General features: G+C 39.7%; 1 protein-coding gene across 1 annotated transcript in view; it reads right to left on the bottom strand.

Moving 5' to 3' along the window:
• gabrr2a (gamma-aminobutyric acid type A receptor subunit rho2a) overlaps window positions 1-17,534 on the bottom strand; it is a 77,777-nt gene that overhangs the window by 22,287 nt on the left and 37,956 nt on the right. The window contains exons 2-4 of the mRNA XM_041812796.1: window positions 12,500-12,567; window positions 11,357-11,580; window positions 2,741-2,823 (exon numbers count right to left, since the gene is read on the bottom strand). Of these exons, the coding sequence (XP_041668730.1) occupies window positions 2,741-2,823; window positions 11,357-11,580; window positions 12,500-12,567 (375 nt within the window). The remainder of the gene's footprint in view (window positions 1-2,740; window positions 2,824-11,356; window positions 11,581-12,499; window positions 12,568-17,534) is intronic.

Raw genomic sequence — 17,534 nt, 5'->3', positions numbered from 1 at the left:
GATTAACAGCGTATGAAAATGCGAGTTGTCTCACTACAAAACCCAACTGATTGGACTTTTACTTTGAATAACCCAATATAACCCCCCCCCCCCCCCCCCCCCCACACACACACACACACACCCCCACACACACACACACACCCCCACACACACCCACACACACCCACCATTGAAACAATGTCAATTCAATGTAGGGCATTTCAACATTGAAAAATCATCATCTATACTACACTGATTCAACAACAGTTTTTCAATCATTGAAATGGTAACTATAATTAAACACTGAAAAAACATAGATTTCTCAACCTCAACCAAAAATAACAAATCTGACCAGGTATTGATCCAGGTCCTCTAAGGACTTCAGGACTTTTGCCATTATTTTTCATCAGACACCTTATTGTGACCCACTGAAAACTGCTCTGCAACCCGCTTTTGGGTCCTGACCCACCAGTTGAGAACCACAGCAGTAGCTCATGACTGGTTTTCTTTATTTCATTGTTAAAAAGGCTCTGAGGGCAGCTTAATATTCTGTGATTCTCTGTTTCAGTGGATGTAAATGATGCAGAATAATCCAGTTATCTGACAGATGGATTCATGAACAGAAGTGTGACAAAGCTGAGGAGATTCCCCTTAGTCTTTTGTTAGTATCAGTGCTTTCACAGTGAGAGGGAACATGATTTAACTGATGGTTGCAGATGATTAAACCGGCATGTCTTTCCCCTAAAACAATCTGAGGAATATTTCCATAAACTTCCTGCTTCTTAGCTCCTAAATGACGATAACAATGAAAAGTCCTTTCCCTTGCTGCTAGCCGTCCTCTACCTTCAGAGCTGGTAGAGTCTCAGTGCTTTTATATTTTAGCCTGATAGCCCCCCAAATACCCAAAAGTCTCACAGAAAGTGGTCGATGTTTTGAAGCCGTACTTAGTTGGCAGTGGAGATTAAAACATCAGAGGCTGTGTTGAATCTGAAATGAGAGTGGAAGTGTGTGATGTGGCCTCTGGTGAGCCTGGCGTTTCCTGAGACGATCTTTGAAGTCTCAGAGACAAAGAAGTTAAAAAGACAGAAGGCCATGTTTCTCTCGCTCTCACTTGGGATCTCTTCAGGTAACTGACCCACCCTTTTAACGCTCCTGTGGTTTTTGCACGAGGGAGCCACATTTTAAAAGAGACTAAATCCCAGGCAGGACTCATTATTCTTCATTAAGGAGGGAATCTGTCATTATTTAGGAGCCATGTGATTTTAATGACCATGCATGGTCCATTTTCTGCTCTTGGTGCAAATCCATTCCCTCTCCCCCTCTCTTTCTCCACCTTTCAGAAATGTGTGCTGAAACAAGCCGTTCTCAGATTTTAACCCTAGTGATCTCACATGGGGAGTAAGCACCTGCCCCCAGGTTTGGTTGGCCCTCCCCTACTTGGAGGAAAGTTCCGCCTCCTCTACTGATCTTCTCAGCTATCATCTGAAATGTCAGATAGCTCAGTGGGTTACCCTGCGGACTTTAATCTGGGAGATTGATGGTTCAAATCCCAGTCAAGACCTAAACTTTGGATAAAAGTGTCTGTAACATCAGAAGTGCCCCATCCATTTTCTGAGAGGGGCGGAGTCGGACAGCTCATTAACATTTACAGAAACAGAAACAGCTTCTTCTGAGAAGGGCTGAAACAGAGGGGACATGCAAAAATCCAATACTGGAGTGTTTTTTTCAGCAACAAACTTCACAGGCATGTTTTTGGGGGGCCGATATAAACTTGTCTTAAAAGGGTTAAATATGTCCCCTTTAAATGACATCCCACTCTTAATCCATAGGGTTTAATATGACGTCACCCTTTGCAGCTATAACAGCTTCAACTCTTCTGGGAAGGCTTTCCACAAGGTTAAGGAGTGTGTTTATGGGAATTTTTGACCATTCTTCCAGAAGTGCATTTGTGAGGTCACACACTGATGTTGGACGAGAGGGCCTGGCTCTCAGTCTCCGCTCTAATTCACACCAAAGGTGTTCTATGAGGTTGTGTCGCCCAACATTCAGTGGTTTGGCTACAACAGCTGATCTGCCTGAGGAGGATTGTTGTGGAGGCTAACAATCCTAAATTTATAGATTGCAGAAAAACTTCAACAGCATCAACTGCAACAAACTTCAAAAGTCAGGCATGGTTTTTGGGGGCGATATAAACTTGTCTTAACTGGAGGGTTAAATATGTCCCCTGATTAAATGACATCCCACTCTTAATCCATAGGGGATGATTAATCAGAGGTCACCAGGTCAATGTCAGCTTGCAAACTTTCACTGTTTTAAAGGCTGTGAGGAGCTGCTGTGTCTACCTGCTGGGTATCTTGGTGTTTGCTCCTCTTCACAAGCTGGGAGTTTAGCATAGTTGCAATCTATTGTGTTCAAATATTTAGGCATTCAGTTTGTTTCTATTTGGCTTTGGAATCAGTGAACAGCTTACAGCATGTATCTGTCTCAGTATAGAGGAACTACTGGGTAATTCACACATATGAGCTCATCCCCAAAGATTTAGACTGCCTAACTTATTCCAGAGTAACTAGTCTCAGACCCTCATTTTCGGAAGATGTGATGAATTAATCATAAATACAACATATGTTAATACTTAACTTTACTACTCTTGTAAATTATTGAAATATTCAGCGTATCCCGCAGCCTCGTCGCTCATATTTCGACACATTTTCTCATTTTCCTGTTGATAAGTTATAAAATCATGAATAAAAGATGAACTCACAGCTCTCCAGCTCCAGCGAGCACGTCTGAGAGTCCAGAGGGAAGCGGCTGAAGTCCATGTTACATGCCGCCGTCACCGTCACTCTGCACACAAACGACAAAAACACAAATAAGGAGAGCTGTCATCCGGTAAACATGCATTTAGCCAACGCTGGTGAGAAGCTGCTAAATCTGGATCATCTGACGTGTTTTATCACTTGTCTTCTGTGGTCTGAATAAGAAAACAAAGATTTGTGCCTTTTTTGCATTTTGTTGGTTTAGGCTCATAATTTTGTGTTATAAAAATGTAAAATACACAATCCACTGATCCAAACTCATCAGCTTTCACTGCAAATGAGATCTTTCACTCAGTTTTCAGAGTTCATTAACAGGAGTGTATATCGGTTCTTATGCATTCAGATATCAAGTGATAATCCTGAACGGTTTGTATTTTACAGCTGAAACTGCATACAGAGCTAGTCTGAGATGTCTTTATACTGACTGCAGTGCAGACATGATGTGTAATGGCATGCATTAGAAACCGCCCTGTCAGCTGACATGATCTGCTGTATTCTGCTGGTAAATAAAAACACAGCTTTATTAATGTCATCCAGCCTCACAAATAAGGAGAGCTGTCATCCTGGTAAACATGCATTTAGCCATCATGGAGCGCTGGAGAAGCTGCTAAATCTGGATCATCTGGCGTGTTTTATCCAAGACTTGTCTTCTGTGGTCTGAATAAGAAAACAAAGATATGTGCCTTTAAATGACATCCCACTCTTAATCCATAGGGTTTAATATGACGTCACCCTTTGCAGCTATAACAGCTTCAACTCTTCTGGGAAGGCTTTCCACAAGGTTAAGGAGTGTGTTTATGGGAATTTTTGACCATTCTTCCAGAAGTGCATTTGTGAGGTCACACATTGATTAACAGGAGTGTATATCGGTTCTTATGCAATTCAGATATCCAAAGGTGTTCTATGAGGTTGTGTCGCCCAACATTCAGTGGTTTGGCTACAACAGCTGATCTGCCTGAGGAGGATTGTTGTGGAGGCTAACAATCCTAAATTTATAGATTGCAGAAAAACTTCAACAGCATCAACTGCAGAAAAACTGTTAAAAGTCGGAGGAGTGGTTCATGTTTAAGACTAGATCTCTGACTTTTTCATGCATTAACTGGAGGGATGCTCAACTTTCTCTGTCTCTGATTGGAGTACATTACCAACCTTGCTTATTCTGCACCAAACACTGACGTCAGGGATGATTCACAATCTATCAGAGGTCCACAGGTCAATGTCAGCTTGCAGAATTAAATTAGTTTTTAAATCAGGGTGTCACTGCAAACATTAATTCATGGTGTGAAAGTTCAATTGAAAGAGTCTTTACTTAAGATTCAAATGCCCTCAATTGTTTTTTCAGGTTTGAAGATTTTTATGGCATTACTGTAGAGCAGGGCTCACCAACCTGTAGATGAGATCTACTAGCAGATCTTTGAGACATTACAAGAAGATCCTGAACAGTAGATGTTCAACTTTGAGTTTCCTTTTCCTCTTCAGTTTTCAGCATTATCAAGACAGTCAGACTATGGCAGACATGTTTAATACTTTTATACACTGCTCCAGTCTTAAACTGCTGTTTCATTTCTAAAGAAAATAGGACATTTCTAGTATGTACAGGTCCTTGTGCATTGGTAGTATGGTTGCAAGATGAGCAAAGGGTGCAAGAATGTTGAGCAGGCACAGGGGTGTAGCCAGGGATTTTGGGCCCCAAGAAAGAATTTGTACATTTTGTAGCCAAGCAACAAATGTTGCATGATTTTTTACAAATATCTATGCATTTAAATGTATTTTTGAACCATAATTTCCCAATGTATGAGCCAAGGTTGTTATAGTTATCTAAAACGAACTAAATAACTAAAACTAAAATTCAAAAATGATTTTAATTAACTCAAACTAAATCAAAAACAAAACTAACTAAAACAGTATAGTGCGCTTACAAAACGAACTAAAATAAAATAAAATGGAGACAAAATATCCTTAGTTTTAGTCTTTGACACAACCAGACTGACTGGCACCTTATACAAGTCTTGGGAGAGTAACATTGCCTGATCTGATTGGTTAAGACTTCACACAGAGGTAGTTTTATGTCTGGAGTTGTATTCAAATATCATCATTAAATAAAAAAAATGAAAGGTGAAGAGTAGCCTGTCTAAAAATGTATGATTTTCACTCAGCCCCGACATCTATCCGTAAAAAAATCTAAAACTAACACTAAAACTAATAGAAACAAAACTAAAACGAAGCATTTTTGCAAAATAAAAACTGAACTAAACTAACAAACCAGCAGTCAAAACTAATAAAAACAAAACTGAAATGAACACAGAAAGAGAAAATGAAATCAAAATAAAAACTAATGAAAAATCTCAAACTATTATAACCTTGGTATGAGCAATATTTTTTTTACTATGGTTAAATTCACATGCATTATTTTTTGGACTACAGCATTTGGACATTTGTGAGGGAGGAGCAGGGCCCCCTAGTATTTTATTTCACTTTATTTGATGCAAATTTCAGTCTGTTGACTAATTTGTTTAGTTGCTTTTGATTCAATAATGACAATAATTTCTAAGAATAAATAAATAAAAGCTCACTTTTAATTGCAGGCTTCCCAAGGGCCCCTCCCTAAAGTGGGTCCGGGTGATCAGTACCCTTCCCCCCACCCTGTGCTATGCCCATGAGCAGGCATGTTCAAAAGCATAAAACATTCTAGGATGAGGACTGATTTACATGAGGTAGATAAGATATAAGATAGTTGATGAGTACACTGTACATATGAGGTGAGACATTTCAACACAGAGAGCCTTCTGACAGTATTTTAATTGCAGTGATATCTGTGACTGTTTACTGACAATCAGGGTGACTGTGAGGTTTGTGGATTTGCTCTGACCGAAGGCGAGTGACCTCGCCCTCTTGAAGCGTGTCTAGAGTGCTGCACCGCAGCACGCAGCCCTGATCAGTGGGCAGAGATCACAGGAGAACTGTGAGTTCACGCAGGAATAATATGTCAACAATGGACTATCTTACCTTCTGGGGTTAATCTATCATCCTTTCTGGTATAAGTCCATGATATTATTGCTCCCACCAGTAGGTGAGTAGATTAGGAAGTTAAAGGATTAATGTTTGATTAAAGGATCTGTGCTTTTATGTTAATTTTTTTGGCTAAATGTCCTCAAAAGTTAACCTTTCCAGGTCAATGGCGCCGTTGTAGCTCTGTGACCCACTGAGTGTGACCCTTTGCTCTCACTGCAGGATGAGACGTAAGTTTGATTTAGTGATGATTTACGATTGGGAGTCCATGCATTGTGTTGTATTTTAAAAGGACCAGATATTCTACGCTTGTGACTTCCTGTTTGGAGCTTTCTAAACTCGAACAAAGCGGAGCAGCGTGGCGCTTCAGGCATGCACTGCTGCAGAACTGCAGAGCGGGCTGTGGAAATGCTCTGATAGACTAGAGAGAGAGCAATTTGCTCTGCAAGATGATTCATCGGCAGATCGCTGCGCGGTCGCTGTATGTGGAAACTGGAGGTAACTCTGTGACTATCGTATTTAATGGATATTCACTTCCTGTTTGGAAACAGACCAGCTTTTATTTTGAAAGAAAATAAGGAGCTTTGTGACTTTCTAAGATTATTTTATAAATTTTACCACAGAGAAAGGAATTCGATATGAACCAAAAAGAAAATAAGGGTTGGATAACACAAGGTCAGATGACCTTTGACCTGTCCTCTGAGCTGTCTGTGAGTTTTTTTAAGTGAAATGAGACATGAAGGAGCAGTGGTGGACTGATTCTACATCACCGGGGCTGCAGAGAGACACTGACATGGATTGGTGAGCTGAAAGGGATAAAGCATGAGGCAAATCCGGATTTTAAAAACCCACACTGATTGTGGATCTTAGTTACTCACAATTAATGCAGTTAATCTTGACAGCTGTAATTATTTGAAATGAGCCAACAGCAGACTATTGATGGGTTGAAGATTGCATCTGCCTGGTCTGTTTTCTGCTGAAGCCCTGGTAGACATCACTTATTATTGACATATTTTCATCTGACTGCAACAAACTTGTCATTCCTCAATTCACTGATAAACATAATTTTCCTGTTTTAATCCCTGTAAAGTGAACTGTGTCATTTTAGAGCAGGGGTGTCAAACTTAAGGCCCTGGGGCCAAATCCGGCCCTGGTACAGTTACACCCGGCCCCACAAGAGCATTAAAATGTTTTATTAACTGGCCCATAAGAATGAGGTCTGCAGATTTCTTCAGTATAAAAATGTAAACCTCAATGATTTAAAAAATCCTTAAGTCATAAAAATTTGAAAAAGTAAAGAGTAGAAAAATTCATTACTATATATTATATATACTACATATATTACTAAAATTACTTTTTAAGTGGTATTTTGACCTTTAAGATTCACAATTTTAAATTTTAAATCATATTTTCACCTTTGAAACTCATGATTTTAAATGTATTCTCAAATTTTAACCTTTAAAACACATAATTTCCAATTTTATCTTAAATTTTGACCTCTGAAACTCAAGGTTTTGACTTTTTATCTCATACTGTGAAGTTTAAAATGTATAAATGTGATTTGTTTTTCATATTTTGATGGATAAAACTGATTTTATCTCATATTCTGACCCTTCAAACTCATGATTTTGAATTTCTTAATGTTTCTTAATAATTTGGACCTTTAAAACTTTATATTTTGAATTGTATCTCATATTTTGACTGATAAAACTCATGATTTACAATTTTATCTCATAAATTGACTTTTACAACTTTATTTCTTCATCTATCTCATATTTGAACCTTTAAAACTCATGATTTTGAATTTATCTCATGTAATTGCCTTTTAAAAACATTTTTTGACTTTTAATTTCGGATTCTGGTCTTTTGATCTTATAAGTTTTAGTTTTAATGTCAGATTTTGAGCCTTTAAACTTATCATTTAGACTTTTTTAATCTTAAAATCATCATATCATCAGTGCTTAGTTTTTTTTCATAATTTATTACTGATGATATGATGATGGCAGTTTCTGGTTAAATGTTGACCCAGTTAGGCTCTCAGCTTAGACCTAAATTCAGAATCCAGCCCCTGCTGTGATTGAGTTGACACCCCTGTTTTAGAGCTTCACACAGGTTACTTGTCATGTTGGTGATAAACAAACAGCAGCTTTTTCTTTTTCTGTCTTGGATTAGAGCGGTTTTTAATCTGAAACTTTTCTGATCCAGGTGAGCCTGCAGGTTGATCTGTGCCGTGTAGCAGCGCTCATTAAAGACGGAGAAATGACACATGAAATGCCGACATAATCTAAAAATATTTCAGAAGTTTCCACGTCATTTGGAGACGTGGAGTGGAGCTGAACTACAAACAGAACTTCAAATGCAGCAGAAAACTCGTCTGTTTTTCATGGAGCCTCTGCAGCGTCAATAACAGCAAACACTCGTCTGACAAGAAGAGGAATAAAAAAATAATTACACTTTATTTTTAAAGAAAAAGTGAAAAAGTCAGAAGGTGGATGAGTTCATATGTAGAGACTTCTCTGAGCAGCAGCAGGACGTGACGTTAGTCGGTGTAATAGAAGCCTAGAAGGCTTCAGGAAGGTCCAGCAGGCTTTATTTGAGCGTTCTGACTTATAATTAGTGATTAATCATTATCAAACTGTAGAAAAGGCACATGAACCTGCAAACAGACTGTCAGCTTTCAGAAATCAGAGCAGGATTAAGATACCAACCAGCCAAAAGGCAAAAATAAACTCCATTAATCCGTGTTCAGTCACTCTTTAAGCCCTTCTTTTTCTGTGCTCCAGTATTTTTAGCTTCAGCTTCGCTGTGAGGATAAATTATTCTAAGAAATAAAAAAGTGAATTTAAAATGTCCTCAAAAAACTGAAGCAACAATGACTGTTTTTTTCTGCTGGCTCCCTGATATGAATCAAAACCTTTCCTTAGGTATAAAAGGAGAGAGTGTTGCTCTGTAAGCGGTAAATATTCTGCTTTTTCTTCATAAAATAACCTTTCTGTGATGAGAGGGTGCTGCATGTGAAAACAAGCTTATTATTTTCAGATGAAGCTGATCAGAAATGTCAAGTGCTGCTTTTATCTGGAGTATTTTTGTAGGGAAACATTCGAATAAGAATTTCAACAGCAAATAAAAATAATCAGAGAAAGGTCGAGAAACTCCATTCATCCATCCATTATTTATGTTTATTCTGTTCAGGTCAGTATTAGACTGATCCCAGCTCTCATTTCAGGATTTTCTCTGAGCATGGCTCAGAGCTTCTCAGCACAGATGTCTTCTATCTCCACCTGATAGAGTTGTCCTTTAAGTTCACTTCTACTGAGCTTTTTCGACAGCCAGTGAGGCAAAGGGCTGAGAGATGATGAACAACTCCTTATTGTCCTCTATCTATCTCTGCAGAGGTGGGTCTGCTCTAAAGCAACCAATGCAGCAAAGAGTAACGGCCCTGTGTTAGAAACAAAGTCATGTGAGAACATCCTGCATATTTAGTTCACCTAAAAAAGGGTCTGTAGTGTTTGCACATCCTCAGTGAATTTCTGCTGCTTTAGTAATTAGAGATTGTTATGAAATTAACAGCCATCATATCAAAATGCGTTCTAGTAATTCCACAAACGTTTCTTTAAATTCACATAGGCACGTCAGCATTTCTCAAAACGCTGATGATCTACAGCATTGATTGCCTCAGAGGATTCATGTTGTTTCCTCCTCTGAGCCAACAGGCAGTGTTTCTAGATGCTTGTCCCACACCTGTGAGAAGATTGGTGGAAAATGTTATAGTTCTGACTCATGATCTAACTCTTTACTCCAGCAATGAAGGGATTTATTTGGAAATTTTAAAAAACACCATGGAAGGACTGTGAAATAAGGATATAATTGAAGACAGGTACTAACTACTGATTTGCATGAATATGAATACTGAATATGACACTTTTAAAGTCATCTACAGGGTTAGCAAATGACATGTAGGAAAACACCTGCTTTACAGGGTAAAACACTCACAGGATAACATTATAGTAAATGGATGTAGCATGCTAAGAAAAGGTCAGATATGAATTAGAATTAATATGAAAGTCAAAAACATCAAAGTGTAATTCCTCCCAGTTTAAAATACACAAAAAAGCACTAAATTTCTCCTGACATTGTTTAAAATACTTACTATTTCTAATTGAAACAATGTATGGCACTAGATGTGAACCCCCTCTTCTTAAAAAGGTCCAAGCCTTTATTTTGTAACACTGATGTTGTGGGACTTGTCATGTCTGCTGTCTGTCACTTGGTGCTCTCTTTCTGTCTGGTCACTCTCTCCGTCTTCCTCTGCTTTCTTTAATTTCTGTCACTTTCTGCACACTTACATCTCGGTTTCAGTACTTCCGGTTTTATTTTGGTGATCACGCACCCCTTTGTCTGCACGTCAGTTTTGCTTCCTCTGTCACGTATCACCACAGCTGTTTACCATTAGCACTCATTAGCCACAGTATGTTAGCACCCGGTTTTCACTTGTTTTCCGCTAGTTCGTTGCACTTCATAGTCCTCGTCCCAGCGCTTTGTTTTCATAGTCTTAGCTTTCTCGTCTCGACCTTGTTTTTGTTCTTTGGACCTTTGCCTTAGCCTGCCGATTTTTGTACCTCTGCTGGAGTTTAACTGCCTACCCGTGTACCGACCCTGTTTTCCCATTAAAACTCTGATTTTGCCTGAACCTTGCCATGTCCTGCAGTTGTGTCCAGCATTCTGTGTCTCGTTCCTTGATAGGACTAGGATGAAGATGATCAAGGGGCTAAAGCCAACGCTTTAAATGTGCATGAGCTGATATCATTAAATGTAATCTAGAGAAAGTTGATTCACTGGAACTGTGAATGATTGAATTGAGATTTTTTCACCCCAAATATTGCAATTTAATATGCAATTATTATTAGGTTACTCATGTATTTTTCAACAAATTCAAGCAATAAATAATTCTATATTATAACCTAGATTCATTCAGGAACACGCTTATCATACATTTAACCATTTTATTGCAAAATGGATCTACATTTTCACTTGGCAGAGAAGAATCTGCTCTATAGATGCTCCCTGGGTTAGTCAGCAGCATGTATTGACTTCACAGAGAATGCACGGCTAGAAACCCCCATATGGACAGATCAATTCATGACAATGTGTACTGAAAACAATAAAATTATTTCAGAAGCTACTAATCCATAATAGCATGACTCTAAATGTGAGGGTGTAACACGTTTTTAAGCTATAAAGAAGGAGGCTGGGGTGGAGGAGGCGGAGCTTTGCCAGCAGCAGCAGCGTGGAGCATCAGCATTAATGCAAGCAGGGATTAGTGAGAAATATTTAGATTGTCTGCTGTAATGACACTTGAATGTTTGCAAAATGTGCATAAAATCTCTGGTGCTGCAAAAAAGAATATATCAAAATTGTATTTTGACACATTTAAAGTTAAAGATATAATACAACTTCTGTGATTTGTAAATTGTGATTTAATATAATTTTGTGTTTAATTGCCCGCCCCTAATCAGGACTGTCTGATAAGGCGTATCTATGCGTTTACAGACCTGAGGCTGTAGAGGACATGTCCATCAGGAAACACTCGCAGCATGATGTTGTCGGTGGTGGTGTCGTGGATGAACGACCTCTTGGAGTGGACGAAGAAGACGTCAGGGACCCAGATCTTCTTCACCAGGCGTCCGTCAAACGTCATGCTCTTGTTGGTGCTGCTGGTGAAGGATAGGCGCTCGTCCTTCCAGTAATGCCGCAGGTACAGAGTCATGGTGAAGTCCTGGAGAAGAAACCAGAGGAGGAAAGGAAGGACAGTCAATTTATCCCTGCACAAAAACTATGTTGGAAGAAAATGCATAAATAAGCATTTATTAGTCCCAATGTCTGTAAATCAAAGTAACACCAAAGTTTTTTTTAATTCGAGTCCCTATCTATGAGCTCATCAGAAAGGTGGCACTAGCAGGAAACTGCTTCTCCAAAGCTGGCAGAGCGCTACGCTGGAGTGCCAGTAACCACAGAAGTTGCTCAAAAGGCAACAACTGACTGCTGGCCAGTGAACACGGTGGAAGACTGGGGTGTAAACAGCTTCATGGAAACCCTGCATGCTTTATCTTTTAATGATGAGAACAAAACTGTTCTCACTCTGAGTTAAAATTCTTACTTATAATTGACTAAGGCATCCAGTCTCTTCCAAACTGACCTTGGACTTCCACGGAGACGAACACGAGCCGGGGGAGTGGAACAGACAGAGATGACTGTCGGCTCTGAAGACGATCAAACAGGCAGGCCAGCTGGGACAAACCGCTTGATGTTTTTGGTTTTAATCATATTTCTAGAAAACACAGCGTCTAACAGCTTCATGGAGTCTAAAGAGATTCGTCTCTGTTTTCAGTGTGTGTTCGATGCTTTGGGTTATAGCAGAGAATAATATTGACTTAGGCTTCTTTCACTGGAGGGAACACAGGTGGGCAGAATGTTGGATTCTTCCATTCTTTTGTTATGTGCAGGCTGTTCTTTTTTATTAAAGCTGCATTCAGGTGCTTTATTATTACTATGATTTCTCTGTTTAAAGGATAAAAAGTAATGATACAGATAGGAGTTTGGGTTTACATTCCCCTGCTTCTATCACACTTGAACAATATTCCATCCATCATTAACCTGCTGATGCAGTTATATACATAATCACATCCTGTACTCACCATGTCCACCTCAGAGATACTGTCCAAGCTCTCCACCTGAACATCCACTCCAACGGGGATCGCAGGACCTGCAAGACAACAAATCAATCATGAGCATGTTTAAACTAAGCAGGCAGTCTAATATCAGCAGGATCAGCAGTGATTCTTCAGAGAAATATCTGCATTTGCATATCTGGTTGGCTGTCTTCCTCTGCTCAGACTGGTGTTAGAGTTTAAGCTAAGGTGCACATCATAGCTGATAAGTTAGGAGCAGCACATTACCCACAATCCTAGAGTGAAGCTTTGGCATTCTGGTGTTACTAGGGAATTAAACAGTCATTTAAAAAGACAATTTAAAGTGGAAACAATGATATAAGGTCATGTATAAGGCATGAGTGTGGTGTTTATTTTGGTATTGAGTATTTTATTGTGTCGAACTTCCGGTTTCCGGAGCTGGTTGCTGGCTGCTAACTTTCCTCTGCTTCTCCTGAGGCTGTCGCCCTGCCCCCCTGGTGCTGTGGAGAGTCACACCTGCAGCGAATCTCTAATTGACGCGCACTACTTAAGACCGGCTGCAGCTCTCTACAGCGCCTGAGTCTTGTCTACCTTACCACACGGTAAATGTCTGCTCCAGGCTCCTTCTCAAGATCCTCCAGAGAAGTTTTCTTGTGTTTTTTTGATGATTCTAGTTATCTCCAGTGTCCGTATTTCTCTTGTGCTTGTCGCTAACGTGCCTCTCCTCCTTCTTCCAGTGCCTCCTGCTCAGATCACCACAGCCAGCTCCAGCACTCTCTCACTCCCTCCTGGACTCTTGGAATCCCCCTCCCCTCTTCACTTACCTGCACAATAAACTGTTTAAAACTGCTTCCGTCTCCGCACCTGAGTCCTACCTCTGCACAAACATCACAATGAGTATATTATCAACCCTTGTTATAAGAAATTACCTTCAAGATCTCAGGGAACATCTCAATCAAACTGATGTCAACATTTTATTTTGGATCAAAAGGTCAGCTATCAGTTCCCGTTTCCATCCATCCATCCATCCATCCATCATATCATGCAGTGTGCTGGACTTGATCCCATCTGTCCTTGGGTCAGAGGCAGGATCCACCCTGGACTGGTCACCAACCAATCACAGTGCACCAATCTGCCTGATGAAAATTCATTACCTTTCCCTCCACAAAGAGATTAAAATAAATTCATAATCCTTTTACCTCTGAATAAAAAAACGAACTCTGCAGGACTTGATGTAGACAAAACAAAGAGTTCGATGACATCTGCCCCACTTCCATCAGTCTGTGTGACGCAGTAAACCAGTATGGATCTTTTAAATGATCATGGTCCAGTTGAGCATGAGCTGCTCTGAATCCATTAAAGAGCAGGGTCACTCTGAGATGGACTGTTCATGGTGGGTGGTGTGCATTTAGGGATAATGTGACGCTCAGGGTCAGGAACACAGACCCTGTAAAAACAGAGAGTGATCTAACCTGAACGTTTTACCCACAATTCTCGAATCTGTAAAAGAGCAAGTTTGGATGTCTGGTCCAGTCTAGAGAATACTGAATCACAACACTTTAGTGATATATTATACTACAGCACAAAGCACAGTAGTAATAATACAGATACAGGAAATAACACTACAGGACACTGCTTCCAGTATTTAGCTGGTTGTTTTTAGGGTATTTTTCTGATTACTCGTGATTGTCGTATCTGAAGCACCAGTATGCTCTCTCTCTCTTTCTCACATGTTTGGTCACCGTGGTTTTGTATGCTTGTGAACCCAGAAGATAAAGCTTCATGCTCCAGACATTTTTCTTGTGAATACAAGTTTATTTATTTCTGGCCTCACCAGTGAAAAAGCACGGATCATTTCTGTGACCTGACAGCAGCAGATCTCACTCAGCCATTATTATCACACCAAACAGGAATTACAAAAGGAAGAAAAGTTCAGCAAATTCAGACACAGGAAAATAGTTCACCGCCAGAGCTTTAAAATAAGAAATCAAAGGTGAAGTATCACACCGTGGTCAGATATTCTTCCAAACAGGTTTCATAGAGTGAAAACCTCTATAAATGAAATCAGTTTTAAAAATGAACTAGATTCCTCTCAGACGCAGTCATCCAATGGTACCCAGTCTGACCTTTCAAAGTAAGAGCATCACAGCAATGTTATGCTTCATTTCCTGTCTGAGAAACACATCATTTGTGTAATGCTCTGAGATGCTTCTTCCTCTTCTGTTCCTCTTTTTTTAGGGGTTCCCCAGGGTCTATTTCAGGTCCCCTTATATCCTCTGTTTACATGCAGACCCTGGGGCTAATCCTGCATATCCGGGGTATCAGTCTTCATTGTTAGACTGCTTACATGTGACCATTTTGTCCCTTTAAGTTTTAATCTGGGCTTTTTTGCCTTTATTTAGATGGGACATGGGAAAACCTAGGACATCATGTAAGAAAGCAACAAGTCAAGTTTGAAGTTTTCAAGCCACCTTTCAGGAATAAAGCCTCAGTCCATGAGACAAGACCCAACCTTGAAGGCATCAGAGATACATGGACAAAATAAAAAACTCCACAACCTTCACTGAAATAACTTGGAACTGACAAAAGTAATAATAGATCAAAAAAATATGAAAATTTCCGGAATAAAATCAGACATTGCTTTTGAATTGTGGTTCAACAGAATCACAATGCCGTGAAAAAGTATTTGCCCCCTTTCTGATTCCCGAGTTTTTACATATTTATCACACTTAAGTGTTTCAGACCATCAAACCAATTTTTGTATTTCAGAAAGACAACCCAAGTATATATAAAATGCAGTGTCGAATAATTACCTTCGCCAAGGAGGTTATGTGATGGGGTGGGTTTGTTCATTTGTTAGTTAGTTTGTTAGCAACATAACTCAAAAGTTGTGGACAGATTGGCATAAGGAAGAATTGATTAGATTTTGGGAGTGATACGGATCACCCTCTGGATCATGTCCAGAGGGCACTTGATAAAAAGAACATCATGCCAACAGTCAAACATGGTGGTGGCAGTGTGATGGTCTGGGGCTGCTTTGATGCTTCAGGACCTGGACCACTTGCTATGATTGATGGAACCATGAATTCTGCTGTCTACCAGAAAATCCTGAACGCCAACGTCCGACCATCAGTTCATGACCTTCAAGCTCAAGAGCTCTTGGGTTATGCAGCAGGACAATGACCAGAAACATACCAGCAAGTCCACCTCTGAATGGCTCAAAATAAACCAAATTTATTTATTTTATTTATTTATTTAAAAGGGACAGTGCACATCAATGAACAAACGTACTAAGTACATATTGTAAATGCGCCAGAGTTAGCAAAAATTCTAATTTTTGTCTGTTGTCCCTTGGCAGGTCACAGAATCAAGAAAAACATCAAAATGAAGGTTTTGGAGTGGCCAAGTTGAAGTCTGGACTTAAATCCAACTGAGATGTTGTGGTGTGACCTTAAACTGGCAGTTCATGCTGGAAACCCCCCGTTATGGCTGGGTTAAAACAATTCTGTGAAGAAGAGTGGGACAACATTCCTCCACAGTGATGAAAAGACTCATCACCAGTTCTCACAAATGCTTGATTTCAGTTATTGCTGCCAAGGGTGGAACAACCAGTTATTAGGTTCAAGGAAATTACTTTTTCATACAGGGCCAGATAGGTTTGGAATTTTTTTACCCTTAATAAATAAAATCGCCATTTAGAAACAGCATTTTCTATTTACTTGGGTTGTCTTTGTGAGATATTAAATTTGGTTTGATGACCTGAAACATTTAAGTGTGATGAATATGCAAAAAAAATCAAGAATCAGAAAGGGGGCAAATACTTTTTCATGGCACTGTATTTTGAAAAATAAACGAATGAAACTGGCCTGAACAAAAATGATGGTACCATTAACTTATGAAGCAATCACTGCAATATAGCGATTTCTGTAACTCTCAGTGAGACGTCTGCACTTGTCCCAGGTATTTTGGCCCTCTCCTCATGAGCAAACTGCTCCAGCTGTCTCATGTTTGAAGCGTTCCTTCTCCAGACTGCATGTTCCAGCTCCTTCCACAGATGTTCACTAGGATTTAGGTCAGGGCTCATAGAAGGCCTCTTCAGAACATTACAATTTTTTGTTGTTAGCTGTTTCTTGGCTTTTTTTTTTAGCTCTGTGTTTGGGCTCATTATCCTGTTGGAGGACCCATGACCTGAGACTGAGACCAAGCTCTCAGACATCAGGCAGCACATCTGGCTCCAGAATGCCTTGATAGTCTTAAGATTTCATTGTACCCTGCACAGATTCCAGACCCCCTGTGCCAGAAAGCATCTAGAACATAACATAGCCTCCTACATGTTTCACAGTAGCTATAGTCTTCTTTTCTTTGGATGCTTCATTTTTGCATCTGGGAACATAGAGCTGATGGGACTGTCCAAAAAGCTACAGTTTTGTCTTGTCTGTCCAGAGGACAATTCTCCCAGAATCTCTGTGGCTTGTCAGTATGTATTTTGGCAAATTGCAGTCTTGCTTTTTTTAGGGATATTCCCAGGCATCTTTTTCCCCATCCAGGTAAATGCATGTTTAAATTGTGTTTAATCAACTAGTCTAAAGAGGAGAAAATACATGGAAAACAGTCGAATTCCTCACAGATTGACTGTGTCTGTGGGCGTGATCCAAGCCTGATATGAGCCTAAACATTAGCAGCTATCTCCACCAGCCTTCGTTCTCTTTTGCAGTTTAATATCGTGCTTCGATAATTGTGCTTTGATAAGTGGCCTCTTTTCAGCTTTTCACTTGAGTGTTGAGTAGTTAAACATGAGTTCAGCCCTCAACAGCCTACGAACCAATTTCTTTCCATATATTATTTTAAAAAACTGTCACACCATGCTGTTCCTACAACTTGCTAACTGCTAAACTTCTCATGTTTATCTCCGGCAAAATACCAGGGAAAGCTCAGAAATTGAACTGAGGCTACAGCGGCCTCTAGTGGCGGGAGGTGCATTACAGTTTAAATGAGCATTATAGATCAGGATTTATGGCCATGTTTATAAGAAATATGAAAG

The sequence above is a fragment of the Cheilinus undulatus genome, linkage group 18 (assembly GCF_018320785.1).
Source record: "Cheilinus undulatus linkage group 18, ASM1832078v1, whole genome shotgun sequence".
NCBI lineage: Eukaryota > Metazoa > Chordata > Actinopteri > Labriformes > Labridae > Cheilinus > Cheilinus undulatus.
The sequence above is the reverse complement of the archived record's forward strand: the minus strand, read 5'-3'. Positions and strand labels throughout refer to the sequence as shown.